This window comes from Indicator indicator, chromosome 20, assembly GCF_027791375.1.
Source record: "Indicator indicator isolate 239-I01 chromosome 20, UM_Iind_1.1, whole genome shotgun sequence".
Classification (NCBI taxonomy): Eukaryota; Metazoa; Chordata; class Aves; order Piciformes; family Indicatoridae; genus Indicator; species Indicator indicator.
In genome coordinates this window covers 14,910,470-14,936,672 of record NC_072029.1, presented here as the reverse complement: position 1 = coordinate 14,936,672, position 26,203 = coordinate 14,910,470, and the positions used below count along the sequence as shown (strand labels likewise).

At 37.5% G+C, this 26,203-nt stretch overlaps 1 protein-coding gene across 2 annotated transcripts in view; it reads left to right on the top strand.

Annotated features, from left to right (window-relative positions):
* Positions 1-26,203, top strand: part of RBM33 (RNA binding motif protein 33) — an 81,705-nt gene that overhangs the window by 5,947 nt on the left and 49,555 nt on the right. The window contains exons 2-8 of one of the 2 annotated variants that reach the window (XM_054390250.1): positions 2,152-2,156; positions 4,015-4,093; positions 7,926-7,974; positions 9,924-10,000; positions 11,937-12,237; positions 19,609-19,780; positions 24,649-24,854. In XM_054390250.1, the coding sequence (XP_054246225.1) occupies positions 2,152-2,156; positions 4,015-4,093; positions 7,926-7,974; positions 9,924-10,000; positions 11,937-12,237; positions 19,609-19,780; positions 24,649-24,854 (889 nt within the window). Of the gene's footprint in view, positions 1-2,151; positions 2,157-4,014; positions 4,094-7,925; positions 7,975-9,923; positions 10,001-11,936; positions 12,238-12,685; positions 12,715-13,329; positions 13,441-19,608; positions 19,781-24,648; positions 24,855-26,203 lie in introns of those variants that run through there. The other variant, XM_054390251.1, reaches the window with a different exon arrangement.

Genomic DNA, 26,203 nt, shown 5'->3' with positions numbered 1-26,203 from the left:
TATGTAGGCTACCTTTTTAGGTGATGTTGATACCATTTTAAGACATTAAGAGCTCTGCAGTGTTTCTGCTGATTCACCTCCTACACTTGTGAGACTTGACTGTGTAGCTTAGGACTTCCATTTTACATAGAAAAATGATTAGCAAAGGTTTTATTGAAAGGATGTTCACAGGCTTAGAAACGATCATCAATATAGCCAAAGAGAAAATGAGGCTCATACTTCGTGATTTTTCTAGTGTGGATGATCAGTTCTTATTAAGCAGGAGAAAAAGATTACAGTTCTGGGCAGTTTACAGCTGCTGATGCTATACCAGGCTAAGTATAAAGCAAGTGGGAGCCTTTTAACATGGGGAGCCCAGTGTATTTGGCTGCCTTCGTGCTTATTCTGGTCCACAGCTGGCCAGGCTGGTCGAACAAAATGGCTAGCATTAGTCCCTGTAGCATCCTGCACTTCTCAGTCACTTTGAAAATGGCTGTTTTCTTCAGGCTGCAGTAGGAAGACCCAAGTGGTGCATTATTTCTTTTGTTTTCCTCTGTAACTGGCCTTTCCTGTTTCCTTATTTAATTAGGGCATTTTGGTATTTGATAGGTCTTGTTTGTTTTTTTTCCTTTTAGGGGAAGTTAGAGAGGAGGGGGCTTAGTGTGTTTAGTAATCACCTACCAGGATCTTCCAGTTGCTACACAGATAATGTGCATATCTTGGTGAGCTCTGCTGTGAGAGGCTTGAATTGAAATTAGGAGCTGAATTGAAATTAGTAACCATTGCATTGCATATCTGGGCAACAGTTGCTATGTACAACTGTCTTTCTAGGTAGCAGGGGTACTGCTGGAAGAAAGGCAACCCAAAACCTCTTCCAGCTTCTATAATGGACATTTTCCTGCTTAAAAAGCTCATGTTCATGGGTTCCCCCTGTGGTGGGTTGACCCTGGATAGACACCAGGTGCCTACCAAGGCCCTCTGTCACTCCCTCTTCTTAGCTGAAGCGGGGGGGAAAAAATACAGCAGAAGGTTCATGGGTTGAGATAAGGACAGGAAGATCTACCATCATGGGGAAAACCAGAGTTGACTTGGGACTTGCCACTCTTTTCTTCTTGAGGGGTAGACTCCTCACATGTGTGACAGTTCTCCACAAGCCTATCCAATATGAGTCCTTCCTACGGGCTGTAGTTCTTCACAGACTGCTCCAGTATGGGTGCCTTCCATGGGTCCTTTCACAAATGGACTGTGCCAGTGCTGGTGCCCTAGAGTTACAAGTCCTGCCAACAAACCTGGTTTTACATGGGTTCCTTACTCCGTGGGTCCCCAGGTCCTGCTAGAAGTCTTCTCCAGCGTGGGCTTCCCATGGGATCACAGCCTCCTTTGGGCATCCACTTGCTCCAGTGTGGGGTCCTCCTTAGGCTGCAGACGGATATTTGCATCATCATTAGCCTTCATTGGCTGCAGGGAGACAATCTGTCTTGCCATGAGTTGCAAGGAAATCTCTCTCTCGCACCTGGTGCGCCTCCTATCCCTCCTTCTTTACTGCCCTTGGTGTCTGCAGGGTTGTCTCTTTCACATATTCTCAGTTCTGTCCAGCTGATGTTCTGCAGCTGGTTTCCTCCCCCACCTTCTTAAATAAATTCTTCCAGAGGCATTGCCACTGTTGGTGGTGGGCTTGGCTTGGCCAGTGGCAGGTTCATCTTGGAGTTGGCTGTAATCTGATCTTTTGGACAAGGGGGAAGCTTCTAGCAGCTTCTAAGAAACCACCCTCTACCCTGTGCTACCAAAACCTTGCCACACACAGCCAATACAACTCCCTGCCTTTTTTCCTTCTCACCCCACAGAGCAGTACTGAGAATTATAAAAAGAGAAAAATCTTTGGCTGTTGCTCTCAGTGGTTTTGTGGTCTGCTGATGCTGAGCGTGTTATTCGTTCTGTATAAGTTAATGTTTTACAGGCACTTAGCCGCACTTGACAGAAACAGAATTTCTCAAGGAGAAACATCTGTAAATGTTATGCTGATTGTTGTTTACAAGCAGGCATATCTTACAAAGAAGTTACCGTCTTCCTGTTGGTGGTCATTCTCTTGAGCTTTGTTAGTCAATATGTGGACACTGATAATTTGGCTTGATGCAAAACCAATCACATTACTTAAAAAAAAAAAAAAAGTAGAGGTGGTTACAATCAATCAGTGGATTACTGCAATCCAGCTGTAAGAACAGTGGCAGCGCAGGATATTTGTGGCCTTAAAATGGAAATGCACGAAGATAATCACTGCAGCATGGTTTTGAATGACCATAAGGAGAGCAAGGTGGCATTTTTTGCAGGGCCTCCCAAAACTGGATAATTTAGTCTTCAAGAGGAAGAAAATAAATGATTGGATATTTGTCTGAGTTTCTCTTGTGAATGAAATAGGAATTGGGTAGAAGGAGGTTGCAATATGTAGACATTTGAGCAAAGAAATGTAAGACAACTGTTTCAGTGGTGTTTGCTCTTGTCAATTAGCTTAAATGTAGAAGATTAATTAAAATATGAAAGTATCTGTAGGAAGTAAGGGGCAAACTCAATTAAGAGGAATTGTTTTTACCTACTGTTAAAAACCAAAAGAGTTGCCGCACCTGACTTGCATTGTAACCCATGCTGAGCAGTCTTCTTTTCATAGCTATTTATGATTGATGTTTCTGACTTGAAACTCTTAATTTGGTGACATTGCAAGAACTGAATTTTCTTTTTAGTGTTCTACCTCCTTTTAAACTTCTGTCCGACACTTACACTTGTATTTTGATTATACAGATTAAGAATTGAATAGGTTTGTCCCTGTGTGGGGAATATTCACTAAAGGATCCTGGGTTTTGTTTAAGGAGCTGAGGACAGATTTGGTTTTGAAGGTTCATTAAAAAAGACGAACAAACAGTTGGTTGTTGTACTCGGTCAAAGAGCTGAGTGCTAATAGAACCAGGAGAATGACTGGATGTATGGCATCTTGGTGTTCATTTCAGACTGGAGGGGTCTGCATTGCTTAACCTCCTCTATTTTGCAGACCATGCCATGTGTTGGGCATAAGTTTTGTGTGCCCACTTGTTTGACTCTTAAAAAAGTCATTAAAATGACACAAATTCCAGTTGTGCATTCGCTGTTGGACTGTAACCAAATGATGAAAGAGAAGATCGAGTGATTCTGATGTGTGCTTCCAGTTTACAGAACACAAAACAGACATCTGAACAGAGCAGATGAACTTTGCGTTTCTTTTACAGATAAATGGAAGTATTTTAGGTAGTAAAACAGTCATTTGCAAACTAATAATTTGCAAACTGAGCTACATAATTTGTGATTTGATAGGCTAAAGTAAGGTTACTTGATATGGAGCACCAAAGTTTCATCTTAGAAGACATGTGCATGATGGTTAGGTACACAGCATAAACTGCTTCAATAACTTCTGTTTTCAGTGCCCCAGTTGAGAGAATTGAGAGCACATTACACTCGACTTTCCTCTTCTGTTTTGCATTGTTAGAACTGACCTGCCTTGTGCTGACATTGTGTAAACTTTGTAGAGTAGGGTTATCAGTTGGACTTGGTGATCCCAAGGTTCCTTTCCAACCTGAATATTTTCGTGATCTGTGGCATGAGGTTTACTCTTATTTTCAAAGTACCTTTGGAAGCTTTGTGTGGGTAGATGAGGTTGTGGCCTTCCAGGCAAGCATAGGTACGGCAGACATGGTTCTGCTCACTTTCATTGTACCTAAGCTTCATGAGTTTCTGAAGAGTTGTTGTCTCTGGAGTGACCTTTGTTAGCAACATTTTCCAGTGGCTTACATCTGATGCTTACCTTAATCATGAGAAGATTGAAAGCTTTATAGTACGTGATAGGATTTTATTACCGAATGTATATTTTCCTCATGTTAACATAGAAAGTATAAAAGATATTTTTGCATCTTCTGGAAAACAGCACCAACCCCTAAAAATCCCAAGTGCCTGCTTGCTTCAGAAACCTTTCATTTTGGTAAGAATTATTTAATGTAGTCACTTTCTTCACAGATGATGACTTTGATCAGTTTGACAAGCCTGGAGCAGAAAGGTCTTGGAGAAGAAGAGCTGGGGATGATGACTGGGACAGGTAGGTAGAGTATTTTTCTATGTGCTGAATTGCATTGCTCTGTTTTCTCTCACTGGCACTTTGCATTCCAACAGATAGACTTGGGCACATTCTGATACTAATGAAGATGTTGGTTGTTACCCATGTGTCAGCCAATGCCAGATTGTGCCAAATGTACTTGCCTTAAGGAATATAGAGTGTGCTATGCAGAGATAGGATTTAAAATTGGATAAATATAAAATATTTGTGTTGTGTAATCAACATTGCAGTTAATATACTGGTTTTCATTTTAAGTATTTAGTAGATCTCAATTGTTTATGTAGTTAGATTTTGTTAGTACTTGAATATGGCCAACTTCATTTAAACACACAGTTTAAAAATAAATCTTATCCTCAAAGTTCTACTTCAGCCCACAACAGTTTTACATTGGAAGAGAGCAATGGAGCTTATGCGTGGGCTTCTTTTGAAAAAATATGGCTGTTATAAAGATTTAGAAATATGTATGAAGTTGGTTATTTTGTGGGAGAATAAGAGCATGTTCCTTCACACCAGGACACCCTAGCTGGGAAAGACTTGAATCAAGCTGCTGGCTAGGCTTGTCTGTCTGTTCTTGGAGAAAAATTTACTTCTTTTGGCATGTTTTTTTAATTATTCATTTTCTAGTGATAGAGAAAGCTGTTCAGATTTTGCCAGTAGTTTTCACTATAAAAAGGTGGGGGGGGGAAACATTCTAAATATTTTTTTGTTTTCTCTAGTAATCATCCAAGTGATTGTAGTAAACAAATTTTATGCTAAGTAGTTTTCCACTGAGCTGAGCCTTTGGAGTGAATCAGCTACTCTGCGTTTGTCATCATTCCAGAGGGATTAGTTTGCTCTTTCGTGCTGTTCTGCGGGGTTACATGGGTAGTTCATTGCTCTGGGAGGTGAATAAGGAATTTAGACAACAGCTTCAGCTTCAGTACAAAGTGTTGCACTGTATGGTGGTGAGGGGTGCCTGTTCTCTATCATACCAGCACAGCTCTTTGCGGGTTTAATGATCAAGTGCATTAGGTAACTGATCTGGTTTGAGAACATAATTAAAGTAGCTTGTTCAGGCTGGGTCACTTTACTCTGCTACCTCCAAGCCCCAGTTTGGGGTATTTCAGAAATACAGAAGCAAATATTACAGGCAAAATGCTTTGTATTAAAATATTTCTGAACTTTTGGCCTTTGCTGACTTCGTGGAATGAATAGATGGACTCTTACATGCTGGCTGGTCACATTTGATTTCAGCTGTCCTACTGTTATCACTCAGAAAATTTGGAAGAGTCAAACAGCTGTTGTATTAGAAGTTGTAAGTTTATTGCCAATGGTAAACTCCCTGTAGTAAAGCTGTCTTTATAGGACTTCAGAAAGGTTAGAAAGCATTTTCACAAAGCTGAGACTTTGAAGCACACAAGGATTCAGTTTTAGGGAAAAGTTTTTGGCTTTGTGTTCATCATTATCTGCATGTATTTTAGATGACGAAAATTCATATTGTTTATTATTTAGTGAAATTGTAAGGGAGAGGGGGCTTTAGGTGCAGTGCTGGCGATTCCAGAGTTTCATCTTCTCAGAAAATGTGTAGTTGTTTTTGTTTTTTTTAATTGCTTTTTTTAATCTATTATATCTGATACAATATTATTTGCATGTGGAGAGCTGTTATTAATATTTTTTAATCTTTTTAGATTGCCTAGGTGTTTTTGGAAGTGTTAAATTCTGTGGTTGTCTGAGCAATTACATAGGGAGTACATTAATAGTTTGCTGTCTCGTGTAGTTGAATTTTTTTTTTTTACTACTGGCTTAATTCAATATAGGACATATTCTATTGAAGATGGAAAAAAGGGTGAATGAATGCAAGAGGGGTTGTTTGTGTGTTTGTTTTTCTTAATCCTTCATGCTTTGTTTTGCAACCTAAATTTTCTGTTGTGCTGGTGGTCATACATCTTGATCAACCATCAACTCTTACTGTGTTGCTACTTAACTGTGGAGTTTCATCCCCACGTCATTTAAATAATTTTGAATTTCTGTATTTCGTCCCTTAAAGCCCCTAATATTTGGAATAGAAATGTAACAATGTTACTGGATAATTTTTCCTGTTACATTCTTTTACAAATTATTTTCCTGAAACACTCGTGTCCTTGCTACTGCTCATGTTTAATGAGGCATGCCTATGAAATTGGAGATCTGATATCTTTATCACATTCTGTTCATTTATACATTTATTTCTCTAAGCAGCTCAAAGCTTGAGTCTGGGAAAAACATGCAGTTCGAGTGCTATCCTGTGAGATGACAGGGCTGATTTAGTAACTGACTTTTGCTGAAATTAGCTTGTTCTGACCCTTCTCTGTGATTATTCATTTCTCTGAACTGGCAGAAAACTTTTCTCTTTTGTTGTATGTCTGTATTATTATTTTCTCTTCCTCATTTGCTGAGCTGAATTCATTGAGTGAGGGGAATGTTGAGTATTGGGAGTTCAGGAAGGGGAGGAAATGGGTCTGTTTATTTTAAGAGTGGTGACCTCCAAGATTCTTAGCCCTAATTTCCTAGAATTTTTTGGAAAGACGTCCATGACTTGATGATAGTAAGGGCGAGTTAACTTGGGGACTATCACAGATCCAATTTATTTTATGTAGTTTTGTATCAGATGCAACTATTAATTTTTGTCTGTTTTCTCAGTTTGCTGAAGATCTTTTAGTATCTAGTGCTTTGTTTTGGTTTGTTTTTTATTTACTTAATAGTTAGATCTGGTAATCCTGGTTCCTCTTTTTGGTAACTTCAGATTAGGCTATTTTAAGAGAAGCTTGAATTAGGTTTGCTTTACTGTGTAGGCTTTTCACTTTGCTAACTTCTTGAATAAACATTCACAGGTGGTCTGTCTTCTTGAAATTTATCAACGAAAACATTGAATGACATTGAACATTTCAGTAGATTTTGAAAGGCATTCTCTGAAACACTTTTGTTTCTATTATGAGCTTAGTTTTTGTGCCAGTGCTATTTTTTTTTAAATGTCCGTAAGCCAAAGTGTTAAAAAAAATGCAGGATACCTGTACAGTTAGTTCTGTTGACCAAACGTTTAACGTTTTTTCAAAGAAATCACACTGAGGATGTTTTTAAGCAGTATGTATTATAGACTATAACAAGTATCTCAGTTTAGATAACTAATTAATCTTTTGCTTTCTTTTCCTTTTTGATCTGAATTTCTTACTACCTGAACTTGTTTTTTGTCTTTGAATGCACTCTTGCCATCTTTTGTAATTTCTCTGGTGCAGTTTTATTAAAAGCTGTCAGTGGTGAACCATGGTGCTGGGAAATGTTTTCAGACATTTTTGTGCATTTGTCAGATTACCAGCACCTGAAGAGACCAGTGGCTTTTTGCTACTTCAGTTTTGGCTCTAAACTCTTCTGAAACTCTTTCTTTTACATTGAATTTTCTGTGTCTGAAAAAAGTAGTTTGAATTCTGATCAGTTTGCTCTTTGGAATGTATGATGTGTCTTATGTATCAGTTTTTGCTTAATGTCCCACTGAGCACAAAACAATTGGTATTTGTTAATGTTCAGTCATTCCTGGAACTGTTTGAGATCAGTAACTATAGACAAACAGTGTGTACTGATGCTAACATGCTCTTATCGCTGGCTTGGAATCTCATCTGTTCTCTTCTAGTCTGCAGGATTTTGTTATTCCTCTCTGCATTATCTGTACAGTAACCAGCTCTGAAAGGGATGTATCCATCTGCAAAACCAAAACTCATTAGATTTTTAAGGTGTATAGCTTATGTAGTATTGGTTTCCACTTTCTAAGGTTCAGCTTCTTAAATTTGTTCATGTTTTCCAGTGAACTCGATGATGACTTGCTTGGAGAGGATTTGTTAACTGGCAAAAAGGTAAGAGATGTGTATTAGAGTGACTTGTTACAGCTGTTCAACTTGTGCACGTCAGTCATACGGTGTGGCCTTTTATGTATTGCATGGTCATCTCCCTGAAACCCGACAACCACAGGTACCTGAGGTCTGCCCTCTTGGCCAGAGCACTCTACACCCAGAGCTTGGTTTCCTATCGTGAATTCCCTCCAAGTGTGTTTTTTTAAAATAAATTGTTAGATTTTTTTATTTTCCTTCTGAGATGATATTTTTTTCTCCTAACACATGGGTTCAAAAAGGAGATAGTGCTCAAAATCGCTTTCTCTGTAGCTTATAATGGACATAGTGATTTCAATAAGGTAACCACAACCCCCACCCCCAGTTACACCTCCGGAGGGCTGATGAGCATTCTGGAGAATTAATTTCAACTGCCAGTTTCCTGGCTATTAAAAGTTATTCATCAAAATACAGTATTTACCAGAGAGCAAATTAAACAAAAGAGCAGTGATGTCTGTTAAAGATGTACTCGCTGCACACAATCCACTACTACTTCATCTAACAAGTTGGCAGAAGATGTTCCTTTCCACAGAGAGAGTAGGATATGAGAGCAGCTAATGTTGGAGAACATGAGTTCTCCAGCCTCAATGTCTGCTATGGACTCCTTACTTTCATATCTATATTCAAAATTGGACTCGATGAAAGGAACTAAATGTGTTTGGATTTACCAGATCCCTGGGGGAGAAGGCAGATTCTGTTTAGGAAATCAAACCTTGCTAGTCACCTCATTGTGCACTTTATCTGCTAAATGAATTCATTTAGAAAATAGTTTTTAAAGTTGTAGTCAGAGGTGAATAGGTTTGTTAAGAAACCCAGATGTAGCAAAAGTTGAGTTTTAATTGTTCTTAATCACACTCTGAATGTTGGAAGTTAGTTTATTGAAATTTTTATATAAGTAATTCCTGTTGAATCCAGGAGGTTCATGTGTTTCATGTACTATTTCAGAAATAAAATTCTGGAAGAATAGAGATTGCAGATGTGTGTTATGCAGTTAGCAAAACTGTATAGTTAACTCTGCATATGTCTTTGTAGTTGAGATGTGAGTTGATAAAGCTATTTAGTTGTCTTAAAATTACCTGTGTGACCACTAACCAATACTACATTTCTCCAGTGTATGATATGTTGTGTTTTTTCTGATCTTGTTACAGGGCTCTGAGTAGTATCTCTGGGTATGGATTCGTATAGTGCAGTAATAATAAATTTCTCAAAAAGCTTTCCCTGAGCTATTGAGGCTAAACTTGCTTCTGCTTAATCTCATCCCAGTTCTTTTAGATAAATCTGCCCTTGTGTAACCTTTCTGCCATTATTACTTTAGGGGATGGAAATGTTGCTGAGCAAAATTGCTCTTCCTAGTGGGTAATTACTCTTAAAAATAAATATATAAATGAAACAACTGAAAGTATGACAGTCAAATTAGAAAGAGTTGAGAAAAGACACAGTATTTTCTTTCTTTCATTTTTTTCCCCCCTTCACTTAAACTTATTATGGATTTCTAGTTTTCTTCATATCATTATATCCCTTCCTCCTGTCTCCCAAGAACCTCTGCCCTCCAGAAACTGCAGCAGCGTAGTGGATTTTCTTGGCTTGCGAGTGTATCAAGGTTACCAAAGCTAACCTTTCTTTTTTTCCTGGTATTAAATGAGTTGTCATCTTTGGCTATATTTGGGAATGCACCAGTGAGAAGTGTCGATTGCTGGTCAAATTTGAGTTCTATAAATTGCCGTGAGACTGTTAAGATTTGTCTTGTGTAGCATATATTTTCTTACTAAATTAAGTAATTTCATTGAGGATAGGGTTTTAGTCTGAGATGCATTCTTCGTAAAAAATACCTAGTGTTTGGAAGTTTCAGTAGTTACAGTATCTAGTTAGTTAGTTACAAGTTTATATGTTCATGATTGACTTTTTATAAAACCTAGAATCAGTCTGACTTGTCAGATGAAGAGCTGAATGATGATCTTCTGCAAAGTGACAATGAAGAGGAACAAGATTTTCGGTATTTGTTTTTTTTTTAAATCGTGATTTGGGTAGCTCAAAACTATTAATGACTACTCCTTAATTATAACCAATAACTACTAAACTGAAGTTATTCATAAATACTTAAAATAGTTTTGATTTTTACCTAGCCAGCTACTTAATGATGTGTATATAATGTGTTCATTAACTTTGTTATATTTTTCAGTAAAATGATTTTTTTATTTATTGGAATCTAATAAATGTAACTCAAATCTATTAAAAAAAGCTTGTAAAGAAGAAATGCTGTCATCTTCTGTGCATTCAGAATTATTTATAAATACTTTCAGAATTCTTGTTTTGTGCTTCTTGGTATTCATAGAATCAGAGAATTGTTTCAGTTGGAAAAGACCTCTAAGATCAATTCCAATCGTCATATTGTTCCTTCTCTTGTAAAATCCTTTTCTGCCAGTTTTCTTTTTAAAAATCTCTCTTACCTCCTAAGACTCTGAGGAGGAGAGCTTCATGGTCTGTAAGGCTTGATTTGTAGTTTTAATAGTTGTGTACAATTACTGAGCAGATGATTGTGATGCAGTACAACCACTGCTGCTTTTAATGGCCTGTATGTTTTGCCAGCTTTTCCTGTATTTACTGCATGCTGTGCAGGCATATCATCTGAAAGGCCATGAATGTTATGTATATAACAGAGATTTCCTCTCTGTCCTTGGCTGGAATTCAGATAAAGAGTCCTTTCCCTCTGTTGGATTTATGCAGGTGTGGTAAAATACCTCAGACCATCAATCTCTCCATTTTCTGCTGCTTTTCTCTGTGCGAGAGTGAGGGTTGGACTGTTCCCTTCAAAATGGGGAATCCATTTAAACAGTCTTTGCTTTTTCTTCTCTGTTTGCTCCTTGTAAACCCTGGGCCATGGAGATAGTTATGTGCTTGCAGGAGTGACGAGAAAGTATTAGAAGTGTGGTAATATTGCTCCGTGGAAGCAGGTTTCTGTAGAAAAGTGTTGCATTTTTGTAATTTTATTTCCAGAGGGTGAGAGCCTTGCTCAACTCCTTTTCCCTCTCCCTTCATTTCCATTTAAACTCATTTATGCCTCTCTAGTTGGGAGGATAATGATAATCCTGCATAATGTCTTAATTTTTGTGTTAAATCTTCTCAGTCTTATAGATGTAAATAGCTCAAAGCTGCCTGGATCCTAGTCCTTCAAACTTAGGAGAATAATGAATAATAGAAATATAAAAAAATATTCCTTTAACTTGTACTTGGAGCCATCAAATCATTAAGAGCTTTTCCTTTGTGTTTTTTTTTTAACTAATCTGCAGTTGGTTAGTTGCTCTTTTATGTGGTGATGGCACTAGCAATTGTAAACAGTAAATTTGGTGTTTTGCTTTTCTTCCAGACTGTAAACTTGCCAATTCTTGTATTGGTTCCTTTTTTTTTTTTACAGTCTGTGCTAGTGCTTTAACTGAGAATACCTCTTAGGCATTTAAATGACTGTATAGTTTACATTAAGTAGGATATTAAATCTGCTACAAAAATGTAAGTTTGAATTAAATGTCATCAAGAAGGAACATTATTAATGCATTTAATAAAAAATACTTCACTAGCATATTCTGACATACTGGGAAAACAGATGCAGTTATAATAATTTTGTGGGTTTTTTGTTAGTTTTGGAATTAAAATTGAATCCAGTCTGCTTTGGTTACCAAGCAGGACTTTTGCCAGTTTGACCTGCTAAACCATCTGGTTGGTTTGATTCCCCTGGTCAAATAGCCTGCAGCTGGTGATAAGCTGAAGTACAGTATGCATTATTGCAATATGGCATGAAGTCAAATAGTGTGTGAGGTAGAATTTTGTCCACTAACTTAGACAGTTTGTATTTATTTGCTTTGTTTTGCTGAACCTTTGTGAGCAGTTGACTCTTATGTTTCAACCTCTGAATTTTTTCACCTCCTGTACCTCAGTTCTCAAGGTGTCACAGTTAGCCTCAATGCTACATCTGGCATGCTTACATCATATGATCTCTCTGAGACCGTCAATGATCCATCAATAGAACATGAGTCTGAATATGACCAAGGGGAAGATGAAATTGGTTATGACAAATCTGAAGCACCTGAAGTGTATGCTTCAGAGTATGCAGAGGAAGGACATTATGAAGGCAATGATCCTGAACTGACAGAAGACCAAATAGAATATGGGGAAGAACCTGGAGAAGAAGATGAAGTGCTAGACCTTGAAATCAATGAACCCTTAGATGAATTTCCAGTGAGTTTCTTTCTATTGTATCTTCAAAGATAACATTGCTTCATGTGCATAGGGTTTTAGGCTGATTTGAAATCTGTTTACCTCCCTAGGGAGGAGGGGAAATTAGACCTATTATCACTGTCTGCCAGTTTCTTTATCTAGGCTGTGACAAAGTTTGTGTTGACAGCTTGTTTGGCGGTAGGTAATGCTCCTTTGTCATGCTGGAAGGCAGTTGAGAATCATGACCTTGAGGATTGTATCCTTAAGGAAGAAAACAGCTTTGTGTGGTGGAGATACACTGCCAATTGTTAGAAGTACTTAATGCAAAAGCTTTTATCCAGGCTTTAGACAAGATCTGATAAAGTCCTTCGAAGGTGAAAAGATTATTGACCTGCTAAAGACATCTTTAAGGTGCTAATATCCCAAAGTGATTGATGTCCTGCTCCTTCATCCTTTTTGTAACTGAGAACTGTCTGAACCCGAATAAAGAGATTGGAGGTTAGTTCAGAAAATGTCACCTGCATAATTCAATATAATTTAAGCAGTGTATTAGGGAACATACACTGGCTTTAATTGCTAGTGAATTGATTTAATCTTAATTAGAACTGCATGTGGTCAGTGAGATGTTTCAAAAAAAAATTAAAAACCTTTGCTCTTGTTCTAAACATTGATAATTGTTTAGAATTGAACCCCTTCATACAGAATGCCTTATGAACATTTATATTTTTGATGGGGTAAGATCTGATGTTAATGCATGTGTGTTTTAGATGGGTGGTTCCTTTGTTAAGGAAGTGTTTGCTTCATGAATTTATCATCAGAGCATATTGTAGTCAAGATGTAGATGGGGCAAACAGATCTTTATGATGACGTTGCTGTGAATCTGGATGAAAATTGGTTTGGCTGTGTTTTTGATAATACTGAAATCGTTGTCTAGTTAAAACCCCTGCTAATTATACCATGTATGTTACTTATAATTGATGGTTCTGGTAGATACAGTACTTCTGTTCTAGTTCTGGAAAGAGTTAACAAAGCATACAGACCCCATCTCTTAATGGGTTTGTGATTCTGTAAAGTTGGCCTGTGTCTTTTCATCTTCATTTATTACTGCCTTAGGATGAAGATTACATGCAATCATATAATGAACAAGGAATGGAAGAACAAGAGGAATATACAGCTGATGAGGAGCTGGAAGAATCTCAGACAATTGCAAATGAATCAGAAGAGGTATGTTGTGAGTTTAATGGAAACTCAAAATGACTACTCATTTCAGAATTTAGATTTTATGAAGTTGTTAATATTACTGGGAAAGAACTGGTGCAGCTTTGCAGTTGTTGAATTATTGGTGGCATTGCTCTTTGAATAAGATGAATTGTGATAGCATCTATATTGTCAGATATATCAGATTTCCTCTTCCTCTTGGGAGGAAAATCATAAAAGAAAATTCAAAATGCCTGTATTTTATCTGAGCTTCAACATTAGAAACTACAGGGGCCCTGAAGTTTCAGGAGAATGATGTTAATACTGCATTTAACCATCTGTTAAATCTCTAGTAGCTATGGTGCCTCACTATCCAGCTCTGGGTAATTTGCTGCTGTTGGGAATGTAGATACAATTCTTGGGCATCACACTTTGAGGAGGTTCACGAGCATGGAAGCTTCTGTGTGTTAGAAAGGGAAACATCAGATTATTGTTTTAGATGACTTGTGTTAGGGCTGAAATTTCTGTGGAGTTTTAATTCTTCAGTTAGGAAAAGGAATGAGTTCCTTCATTTGCCAGAAGAAAGCTTATGCCAAAAACTGTCACATACATGTTCACTGGCTATAGCCTGGAACAGTGGTATTGTACTTATTATTAATTTGCAGCAAGTTTTTGATGTGGGATTTTTTTCCTTTCCCCACCAGGAATCTGCTTTAATATTACTTTTATTCCAGTTCTTAATTAAATAGGATTGAATGGATTACCTGCTGAGAAGTGTAGTCAGAGTATGTTCCCTCTTTGGAGCTTTAACTCATCAGGAAATTAATTCCTTGAAGACACAGCAGCATTATTCTATGAAGTTCTAACAAATGGGTGTGCTTGGATACTCCAGTTGTATCAAACTTATTATAATAAAGCAACATTCTTTGGTAGGTGAAGAGAGATTCATTCAAAGGGGCCGCCTGCATTGTTCCGTTTTTGCTGTTGCAAGTTATGACATTTTACACCTTAATGTAGTTAATTTCCCACTTCCTGAGTATTAAATCTGCTGTTTCAAAGAACTGTGAAACACTTTTCATTCCTTCACTAGATTATATACACTTTCCTTCTGGTGCTTTAAAAGCAGGCTGATAGATTTTGCTATTTGCTGCCACAGCCCATAGGAGCCAGGAAGGCACTGCACATCATCGATAGTTGGGATTCACTGTCAGACTTCCTGTTTTAAAGCACAGCTTCATTTTTAGGGTATGGGCTGAGGAGAATCCTATAGTAATCATATTGTCTAAATTTGTCCAATTCAGAATTAAATTCCCTTGATTCCAAATATAACATTAATGCAAGTTTTTAATTGATTTTATTAATACAGCTTTTTAGAGAATTTGTTCATCATGCAGTGAGTGTTTTGGCCATATCTTTATTCAATTAATCTACATTCAGACTTCATTCTGATGGCTTGCAGATTGCCACAAGTTTCTCATTTTCAAAACAGTACCATCTCACAACAGTATGAGGCTAACAATTGTGTTCTCCAAATGAGAGCATCACCAAGAGAGGTAACCTTTGTAGAATATGCAATTGGTTAATTGGTTAGTAGAGTATGCACCTGGTTAGATGTATGTCTCCAGCTCAGAATAGTCCTGTTCTTTGAATGTTGAATTACAGCACTCCTCTTTAAATCTCCTAACACTCACTGCTTGCTGACAAGGACAATTGTTGGCATTCTTCTCTAGAAAATGCAACATAAGAATGGAGCTCTAAGAGATGTGGTACAAATAAACAGCATTTGTATTTCTTCATTAAAATTTGGTATCCAAATAACTGAGACTGACCTAATAAAGTGTTCGGTAGTGTTGTGTTTTAAGTGATTTCCACATTAACACCAAATTAAGCCTCTCATTATTTGCATGAAGAAATTTTGTAAACCAAGAGATGACGACTCCTGGGAGAATTGGAACATAACAGGATAAAGCTGGTGAATATGGGAAGTGAGACACCTGTTAAGAGTGGCACTCAGGTGGGATGAGTGCAGAAGAGACAGGAAAAGTTTGTCCTTGGCCACATCGGTTCAAGACATACTTTTTCTGTTGATGTTTAATTTGAAGCAATGCTTAGAACTTGGATTTTGAATAAATAATGCTCTTTGTGGAGCTTCCTTTGAAAATGTAGCACTGCTTCGTAAAATATTTTTGCTTTCCTAAGATAGAAAGCAAACTCCAATAGCCAGAAGTTGCAGCAGCAAATAAATGTGGTAAACCTGTCAGTTACATCAGTTACCATGTCCTAAATATTTTTAGAGGAATAGTATCATTAATTATTTCTGTTAAATGTTCATAAATATGTAACCTCCTGAAATAAGAATGTCTAATTTCTTTGTTTTATATTAGAACTAATCTGCTGTGAAGCCTTTGATAGGGTGTTTCTCACTGCATAAATTTAAACCATGTTTTGGGTTGTGCTGATGATAAATTGAGAGTATTTTAATTAAAAAAAATTAAGAAGTGCTGCATGCTGCTTTTCTTATGATAGAATGCAGACCTAGGGAAAAAAAAAAAGACCAGTGTGTCTGTCTGTTGAATTGTTCCATCTCTGTTTAGCCTAAACTTAGCATTTTAGTTCTTTTGTTCAAATCTGAAGACACTACCTGTCAGCCTGGAGGAAAATGATGAAAAGAGTGCAAAGAAAAACATTCAAGAAGCGCTTTGGTTTGTTTTTTTATTTTCCCTTTTATTTTTTTTTTCATCTGTGAAGTAGAGGTGCCCTTGGAATTGGTGTAACATCCTCTTACCTGTTCTCTGTGGGAGATCAAGATCCGTTAGGATTGAGCAATTGCTACTGTTTTAACATTAGCCTCTGGTAGAAGCCACCACTGCTTATTGTCTAGCTAGTTGTAAAAGTTCTTCGGTTCACTTTGTTAATGTTTCATGTGGAAGGAATCTTACTTACCCTTCTCACAATTTATCTGTTTTGTACCTCTTAGTATTCTGACATAAAGCTCTCCAGAGCACTTGCCAGTCTCATGTGTAGGAGGATCCTGTGATAAGACCAGTGTTTATTGTGCTGAGTAGTGTTTTCTTCTGCTTTCCTTGGGCTCTGTCAACAGTCCTGCAGCTGTGTGCTAAGCTGTTCCGTGCAGGAGCACTCAACTCTTTCTCTAGAGCAGATTGTAACCCAGTGTGGGGAGGCCTTGTCAGTGGTTGGGACTTAACGGCATAATGGTTTAATGAGGATGGCAGAAAACTCTGATGTTGTGGTACAAGAAAGGTCATTATTTTCCTTTGGAAGGAGGGGTCAGCAGAGCTCTTCGGTAGCTTTGTGCACAGTGCCATAATGTGCATGGTGCTTTGAGGAGAGCTGCTAAGAAGCCTTGTCTGGCTAGTCCATTCATGTGGCCTCAAGCGGCTATTCAAGGGCTGTCCATGTATATGCAGAGGTATTCATGATTAGCAAATGTTAAATAGGATCCTGTAAGTACTAGAATTTGAAACATGGAATCCATTTGTATAGTGTAATTTTGCAAAAGAGCTCATCCGGGTTAGGCTGGAAGTTGAGGGATGATCTAAGTAAGTCTTGCATGCTACAACTGTTGAACAGATTGCAGGGGAAGGGTGTATCCTTGTACAACAGCTCAGATAACCTTCCCTGGAGCTATATGGAGAGAACGTAAGGTTGACTATCAGACATGTTTTTATCTCCATTGCTGCTAATACAAATCCCTCAATACTACATGTAATCAGTCCTGGGTGAGTCAGCATTCTGGAGCACTGCCTTGCCTTGGTGCCTGCTTTTTCATTTAGCTCTTAGGACTTTTTTTTTCTTTAACACTAGTATGGCTGATGTTCATTAACAGATGGCATAAGCATTGTAGTGAAGTGATTTAGACCCAGAAGACTACAGAATTGATGTGACTGAGAATAGAACAGTGCTGGGATAGAAAAGTTTGAGCAATGTTTTTTATTGTTGCACAGGAAAATAGTGGTCTTGTCTGTTACAACTTGCATTTATTTATTTATTGATTTATTTTTAGAATAGATTTTTTTTTTCCAGAACACGTAATTATCAAAAGGCAACAGTTTCCACAGATATTTTGTGTAGCATTTAATTAGAGCATTGCACTTTTTTTCAGGACAATGCAGACTGCTTTAATCATTCTGGTCTTGATTCTGCAGCCTAAACTTCACACAGAGCCTTGCACAACTGAGTTTTGCACTCACAGATGAGATTACATGACTTTCAATAAAAACGGGAATTCCCGTGTAGCTGTTAAGGGGCATGGACATAAAGAGTGGATATGTCTGGGGTTTATGCTCTCTAAAGTAAAGCAGGATGCTCAGTGAAATGAGAGAATGTGTCAGCACTCCAGTTCTGGCTTCCAGATACTGATCCCGAATGGAAAGTTTTTGAAGACAAGCATTGAGACAGTAAAGTTATGGAGTTTATGATATTTAAAAATGGTGGATTTACAAGAGAGATTGCTAGTCCTTTGGAGTCATCTCTCTTGAAAGTAAAACACCCAATCCTGTCTTTCTCCCTTGTTTTTGTTTTTATTATACTACTTGAGCATCTCTTTCCTTGCTAACATCCCTCCTCTGTTCCACAAGTCTCAACTCTCTGTCCTCAGAGGTGCCTTGATTATACATGGATATGTTAATCAGACCAGTTGTGCTCAATTTGGGTTTGCTTTTGAGGTTTGGATTTCCTTCAGCCTTAAAGAATATATTTTCTCCTTTTTTTTTTTTTTGTCTTCCCCTGCTTTTAGCTACATCTTCTGATATGATATAAAGTTGTTATATAAATGTATTTTTTTTTTTAATAGAGGCCTTAAAGGTTTTTGTAAACTTTGGTGGCTGTCTTAGCTGTATCTTAAAGCATTTTTGTGAGATCAGGAAATGGTAGTGCTTGAATATTTGCCTGCAATAGATAAAACACATTCGAGATAAGATGATGATAGAATGAAAATAACTTTATCAGTAGCCCATTAAAGCCCAGTAAATAAATATACAGATAATCTATTCAACAGACCAAATTTGGATTAGCTTTGAACTTAATTTTCTGTGATATGCTGTCTTTTATAATAGGAATTGTCTTGCCAGATCCTGTCTCTGATCTTGCTTCCCATGTTTCTTTTTGGTTTTGGGTAAAGTTGGGCTCCTGGATAAGGAAAATTGCAATGGCTTGCATCATTTTGTCATGAATTCTTTATGGTTTGTGGCTTACTATCTGTTCACCTGACTGACACATTTGCTGTACCTTTTTTCTCTAAGTTGCTGCACTGATATGGTTAATTAGAAGACAAAACTGGTTTATTGCATGTTATATTTCCCTCTTGTTTTTTAACAGTCATCAAAAGTTCTGATGTTTAGAGGCTTTGCAAGGAATTAAAATGCATGTGCTGGCTCTAAGAAATGAGCAAGTAGACTTCCACAAGAAATAACCAAGTACCCAGTAAGCCAATACTTATGGAAAATTGTACTTTATTAAAACTCTTCTAATATTCAGCTCTAGAAAGCAAATATAACTTGTGTAATGTCCTGAACATGAATTTTATTATCCAGCACAGGAAAATGAAATGGATTTTTTTCTTTTCCCTTCTTTTGCTTTTAAGGAGAGGGATCCATTTTCATTTGGGACGTTGTTTCATTTATATAAATGATCTCTGTTATACAGAGAACTGGAAGGTAAATGAGAACAAGGGACTAGCATACAAATTTTAGTATGTTCAGATTTTATCTAATGTTGTTCTCTGTTCCCTTCATCAATTGCTGAATTTAAATTGGGAAATCTTCATGGGGTAAAAAAAACAAAGACAAGTGCAATTTATTCCTAGAGGAATAAAATTGAGATCTAAGGTTTTCTGGGTTTTGTTGTTTTGTGGTTGCTGCTTGTATTCCTTGAATCTGGTAGTATCCTAGGTTTGCATTTTGGTCAATTCAGTGATAAAATGTTTCTCTGTGTGAAAAAGTGGCGGTTCTAACTAAAGTTTCCATATCCCCTTAAATTCTATCAATAGCTGTTACTATGTAATTAATTATATAATTTAAAAACCCATGCTCATAAATGTTCACTGAGTTATGTATGAGAATAATGTACAATGCTAGGAAAATTTATACAAAATTTGAAGAAAGCTTTGTCTTTTGACACTCATGGATCACAAGAATGATTTTTCAGTTTGCTCATCTTCTGTATTTTGTTATTCAGGCAGCTATTGAATCTCTGGAACTTCAAGAAGAAACTAAAGAAGAATCTGACGAAGAGGAGGATGATGATGAAGAGTCTGGACGATTACGTTTCAAAACTGAACGGAAAGAAGGAACCATAATTAGGCTCTCAGATGTGACAAGAGAGAGGAGGAACATTCCAGAAACTTTGGGTGAGGTTTTGTACCAGTGGATTATTTTGAAGAGTTCTAAGAAAATTAAGTAAGAGAGAGTCTTGCCAGAAATTGTAGAAGAGAGTTTAATGGTAAAAGGTAGAACAGTTGCCTTCTTACTTAGACTGGCCTATGTTACCACGTTTTGAAAAGCAGCACAGTTGTTCATATAGACTTTTGTGGTGTCTTTAAAAGCCTTCCTGCTTTCAGTCAGCAGCTATCTGATCTGTGCTTCACCGTGTGTTGTGGTGGAATACATTTTAAGGAATTCCTGCGGACTTCCATCCTTGGAAGATTTTCATTTGATAAAACAAATCTTGTAACTTGTGCTCTGCTGTGAAATACCTGCATGTTTGCAGTACTCCCCCCAGGAACAGAAGTGTGCTGTGAACCTGTTGCATTCCTACTGTTGAATTGTCTTAGACAAATTGTAGCTTGCTCGGGAGTGTGATAGAAAACTATGGAAACCCTTGTTTTCTGAGTTCAGCTTTTCTAACGTGGAGCAATCTGGATCTCTTATCACCTTGGTTCTTCAGAGTCTAGAAAGGTAGATTTTCTTTGCACTTGAGTAGCATAACACAAGTGTGTTTGTTTCTAGGAGCACTGTCCATGAACTTAATGAATTTGCCATTGCTAGTTCAGAAGAAGCAGTAGATTTGCAAGTTTCTTGCAGCTGCTTTTAGTCTAAATAAAATCACACTGGGTCGTCTTCTCTGGAGCCTTTCAAAATCCCTCTTGACACATTCCTGTGTGGCCTGCTCTAGGTTAACCTGCTTTGGTGGCGAGGTTGGACTAGATGATCTCTAGAAGTCTCTTCCTCTTGGGACAACCAAGCCATTTAGGAATTACATTCTTGGAGCACATCCCTAGATTGCCAGAAATTGTCCTCTTGCCTTAAAAGTCTTGCTTTGCAAAGGGTGGGAGTTCTAAGGAGTTGCATAGTCTAATAATTAATTTGGTTGAAAGAAATTTGGGCTTTTACCTTATAAGCCTTAACTCTGTAACAAAGGTGTTGCAGCTAAGAGGATTTGTTCATGAGCAGTAAGGGGTCAGATGGAGAGACCGAACCAGACTTTTCACAATGGTGTTCTTGTAGATTATGTCATGCTGTGACTGAGGTGTCTGTGAATGGTTTTAAATCAAGATCTTTCTCATCTTGTTGTTTGTAGTTAGCAAATAGCTCTTCTTACTTGAAGTTTCAGGCAAAGTGGGTATTCAAGGCCTTTAATCAGCATTGTTTTAGTGTATTTGATTCTGATTAGAATAAAACTGATAGAAACTCTAGAGGCACAGAGTAGTCTGTGTCTATGGTTGTGGGGCAAGGGTTATTTTAGCTGAGGTGCATTGCAAATATGTTTTCAGCCATGAGACCATATTTCTGCATACCACAGGCAGACAATACCTTATTTATACAAAAAGTGCTCGTGGCTTTACCAAACAGAATATTTTCAGAACAAGATGCACTGGAATAGCTAAATCTCTGTACATAATTGCCAGGTAAATGACAGTTGCAAGTATTTTCATCTATCTATGGACTGACCCTAACATAAAGATAAGACCAGCCAATGAGGAGAAACCTGTAGTGGAGCTTGACTGTTAAAGGAACAGTGATTTGGACTGGACTTGCTTTTAAGTGTGATTTTAAGTGATTTGGGATGTGGCTCATCGATGTAAGGAAATGGTGGTGCAAATGTGGGTTAATAAAGAGCTTTTTCTGAAACTGATCTTTGGCAAAATTGCAATCTTAATTTTGTGGAATGGTTCTTGTTAATATGGAATTTACGTGTTAATCTGTTGATTAAAAAACCCCAAACAATTGGCCATGTGAAACAGCAAAAAATACATGCTTGCACAGAAATACCTGCTTGCTTTTGAGATTATAGGGCAAATTTTTACAGATGCTACTGGTTTAAAAATGAAACTTCATTACAGAGCTACATCTCCTTACTTCAAAATCTGAACATAGTTGAGAAAACACTTAAAGAGGAATTAACATTTCAGTTGAAGTTACAAACGTAATTTCCATCCTGTCACATTTTGGTGACCTTTTGTGACAGCTTGTCTTTATTGGAGGAGTGCATTCTTACTTGCTGATTAAAGATGTCATTTGAAACCATTTTATTACCAGCAATAGTGAAATTAATCTTGACACTTAGAGACACTAGAAAAATAATTGCTGATTCACTACATTAACTGTGTGTGAAAGAACTGTACAGTCAAGATGAGAATAGGTGTGTGCTGGTAAAAAATTGATAAAAAAATGTAGAGTATTCTCATGAGTGTGTAATTTTGTTTGGAGCAGCCCATTCTTTCTTCTGAAGTTGTTTCTATTCAGTGACCTTTGATACGTGCTCAAGGGGCTGAGACATTCAGACATGATCTTGCCTTGTAGGAAGCCTAATTCTGTTCCTGGGTTCATTAACAATTGCTTTCCTTGCATGTGGCTTCTAATCTAATCAGAACTAGCTTCTTACCATCTTGAGTGAATATCAGTGGTAGATACTTCTTGCAATGACTGAACTTTGATTTGCTTGCTGATTTTGGGGTTGTAGTATGGAAGATGGCAGAAAAATTGCACTGCTTGCCCTGTTCTTGAGGGGGGAAAAAAAAGAAGACTTTCCAACTAGCAATGTGTGCAGGATGTGGATCCTCTCTGATTAAAGGCAGGAGAGCTGTAACTTTACAGTGTAATGGCAGCATTTTTTCCCTAGTTGTCTCTTTCCTGCTTGCCAACTAAAAGTTTGTGTTAGCCCTTTCACATTTAATGAGCATGTGGAGAAACTGAACTTGCTGCAAGTGTGGACAGGAATGAGACTTGAAATTAGATCTTTGTTTTTCCTGTTATACCAATTTTTTCATCCCTGACAGCTAAGGATGGATAAGGTGGTGTTTTAGTTTCGTGTTTTGATTGCTTTGGACAGGAGTGTGTTTGTCTGTTTTTCCTCAAAAATCCACAATGTGCACATTGAGTACTATACTGAGACTTGAGGAAGTGTCATTCCTTGCCCCTTCCTAAGCATGCTATTAGATGTTCCTGATTGTCTTGGAATCTGCAATGTAGAGAGACAGGTGTTAGGGCAAAGGTAGCATTTTATAAGTTTTTTTGTTGTAGTTGTAAATGAAGGCTTTATGCCACTGAATTGCAGTGTCAGAGGGGAGAGAAAGGAGGTAGAGAAACTTACCACCAATATGGAAAAATGAAATAGGAAGCTGTATGGCAGATCTTGGGCTTTTAGGGTTCTATCGTATTTGCTGTGTTCCTAGACAGTCTCCAAATTCTAAACTTCCCTTTGAAAAATGATAGAGCCCCTACTTTCTGCAGGTGCTGAATACCTCTAAAAATCAAGACACGCAAATTCAGTCTTCACAGTTTAGTCATTAAGGTAGTTTCTGTATCCAGGTAAGAACAACTGCCACAGTGTGAATGCATGGCACTTGCCCATTTCTGCCCTTCTGTCAATCCTCAACTTCATAGACTAGTTGAGGTTACTTATGAAGATGTTTAAGATAGTGGTTTAAGTTTGACTGTTAGAGTCACAAGATATTTAAATAGTTTTCTCATTACTTCAATTCCATGTTCTTGATGAAGGATCTGTAGTGATGTGGAGACATTGCAGTAGTGTCTCAGCTGCCAGATACAAAGCGTTTGTATTCTGATCTTCACGTATTGTGGCCACGGTGTGGAGTTTTAGCATGTCAGAACACTATACTGAAAAGTGGTCCCTGTACCCAATCTCTTTAACATTAAGAGCAAACTTTTTAGCTGGAAAATTCTTGCATAAACAGCCATTTATATGAATTCAAAATATGTTTTTGTCAGGAACGTGTTTCTTGTACAGTAGTTTAATTTGGCCCTGTTAGAAGCAGAAGTCAATTTTAGAGGTAATAAGGGATCTGAGTGGCACATGTCAAAATCTGCAGCTGCATATTTTGGGTTAAGGTTCATCCCCTTTAAGTAACCGAAGCCTGGTGAGTGGTGCTGCTTCTACTGTCACAGTGTGCTTCTTGAAGTTTGTTGTACATTGTCTTTGTATTTCCAAGTAATTTAACTACCTGGGCATGTTACTGCCTGATTTTTCTCTTCATATATTCAATATTAACCCAGGTTTCAAGTACATTTAGCAGTCTTCATTGAGTGCTGTCTCTTCTCTGGTGTTTCCTTGTGGTACGAGTTGGGTGGGTGTTAAAAGTCGCCATGTATTTGACTTAAGCTAAGCGCAGATTTTCAAGGCTGCTTTCTCTTAACTGGAATTATTGTTTGTTTGTAAATTACAGCTGGTTATTAAACCATGTACAATAGAATAATAACCAAGTAGTTGTATACTGAAGAAAAACACTTCCAGTGTCCAGAAAGTCCTTTTTTGGAACAGGCCAATGTACAAAGTCCTTTTTTGGAACAGGCCAATGTACAAAATAGTTTAGCAAATAAAAATCTGTTCATATGGAACACTCAACATATCCTTTAAAGTTTAGTGGAGGTTTCATTGTAGTGCCTGACATGTCTTCAGGTAAGTGAAATGTTGTTTAAAATAACACAAAAGTGAGGAGTCACAGCTTCCTCTTACAGCATAGGGCAAACATCAATACCATTTAAAAACACACAACCAAATCTTTTTGTTCATGTTTATTTACCTGCTGCTTTTTGCATGTGCAACAGATACAAGTATAAGTACGCTTTTTCCTTTTAAAAGATGTCTTCAATGAAATGTTAAAATGCCACCTAAAGGAGATCAAAGTGCCTGCAAATTTTGTTAGTTGCAGGGGTGCTTCTATAGTTACAGCAACATTGTTTCTTGTTTTCCTCTGTGGTATTTTTCATACCTTCATCAGGAAGCTAAAATAATTTTTCCTTGTCTCTCTCTTAACAGAACTTTCTGCCGAAGCGAAGGCAGCATTACTCGAATTTGAAGAGAGGGAAAGGCAGCTTAAACAGGGACGATATGGCTCAAGAAGAGGAGGGCGAAGAGGAGGCTTGGTTATGTGCCATGGAATGGGAGAACAAAGGAGAGACAATGATAGGGGAAGAATGAAGGATCACAGGCCTGCACTGCTGCCAAACCAGCCATCAACAATGGTACCTTTTGATCCTCAGTATTCTTTGAATATGTTTTCAGGGAATTATGAAGAAATGCATTTGAAATCACGAATCTTTACAAAGGTGGAATAGATAGTCCAGCAAAACACTTTTTGGCCTCTTAGGGCAGTGTTAGGCAAGATGGTCTGTGTGTAACGTGGTGATTGTGAAAGTATGTTTAGTGCTGTTATTGGCCTCAACCTGAGGAATCTCAAGTCCTCCAAATGAAAATTGGATTTCGACTCACAATAGGCTTACCTACTGATGTGCCTAAAGAAAGAGGAATAGTTAATTCCTCTGAGAAGTCCTCTACATGCAACATGGAAACATGTTCAGTCCCACATTCTTAATAGTAATTTAGTTTTAAAACTGAGGCTGAAGTTTTTTTTTTGATCAAACTATTATTTTTGCTGATACTTCTAAAATCTATTTGTTTACCAGACTTGCTACTGTGGAGGCAAAGAAAACCCTAGGAAGGCAATCACTACTAGATAAATTACTACTTTGGGGTTTTAGATGAAATTTAATTTTATTAGTTTGTTTTTGTTGATTTTTTTTTTTTTCTTTTACACCCTCTGCTTTGTATCACAAACTAGAAGATGCTACTTTTTCCATCCAAAAAAACACCCCAGCAAGTGTGTGATCAAGAAGTAGCTCACACTTTTATTTTTGTTAACTGTCATAAAATACCCTGGAAGCTGAGACTGTAGAACAAAGCCTGTGTATGTCTTTGCAGGACAAGGTCACCTGTGTTAAACAAAGGGGATTTTTTCCAACAGCAGTAACTCTAGGTGCTGATCACTAGCAGCAGTTGGTGGATATCAGCAGTTGAGAGCCCTGCAGTAGAATATTTTGTGCTTTTAGAACAGTTGAAGGTGGAATGTTTTTTTTCTGTATTGCTACAGTCTTTGCTAGTTATTTTGATCTTAAATGTTGTAAACGTTTTTGTGCTCATTACAACATCATCTTCTTTTGCATACTTTGTTGCTGCTTTGATTTATGTATATGGCTGCTGAAAAAAAGGTCCCTTCTTTATTACTAAAAGATGCCTGTTTGCGACTCTTCCTGCGCTACTGTTTGGAAGTTACTGGACTAGGACTGATACGTAGTATCAGTGAGTTCAGAAGCAGAAGAATGTCTCTGAAGGGAAACATAATATTTTGTAATTTATTTTATAACTGCTTTTGGCTCTTTGCATTTGAATGTATTGAGCAGCAAAGAGACTTTCTTCTATGCTACAGAAAGGTACCTTTGAATGTATCTTCCAAGTAGTTTTTTTCTTCAAGCAGCCTGGATAGGTGGGCTTATCTTAAACTAATTTGTGTTTTGAGTTTTGCTACTGCTAGGTC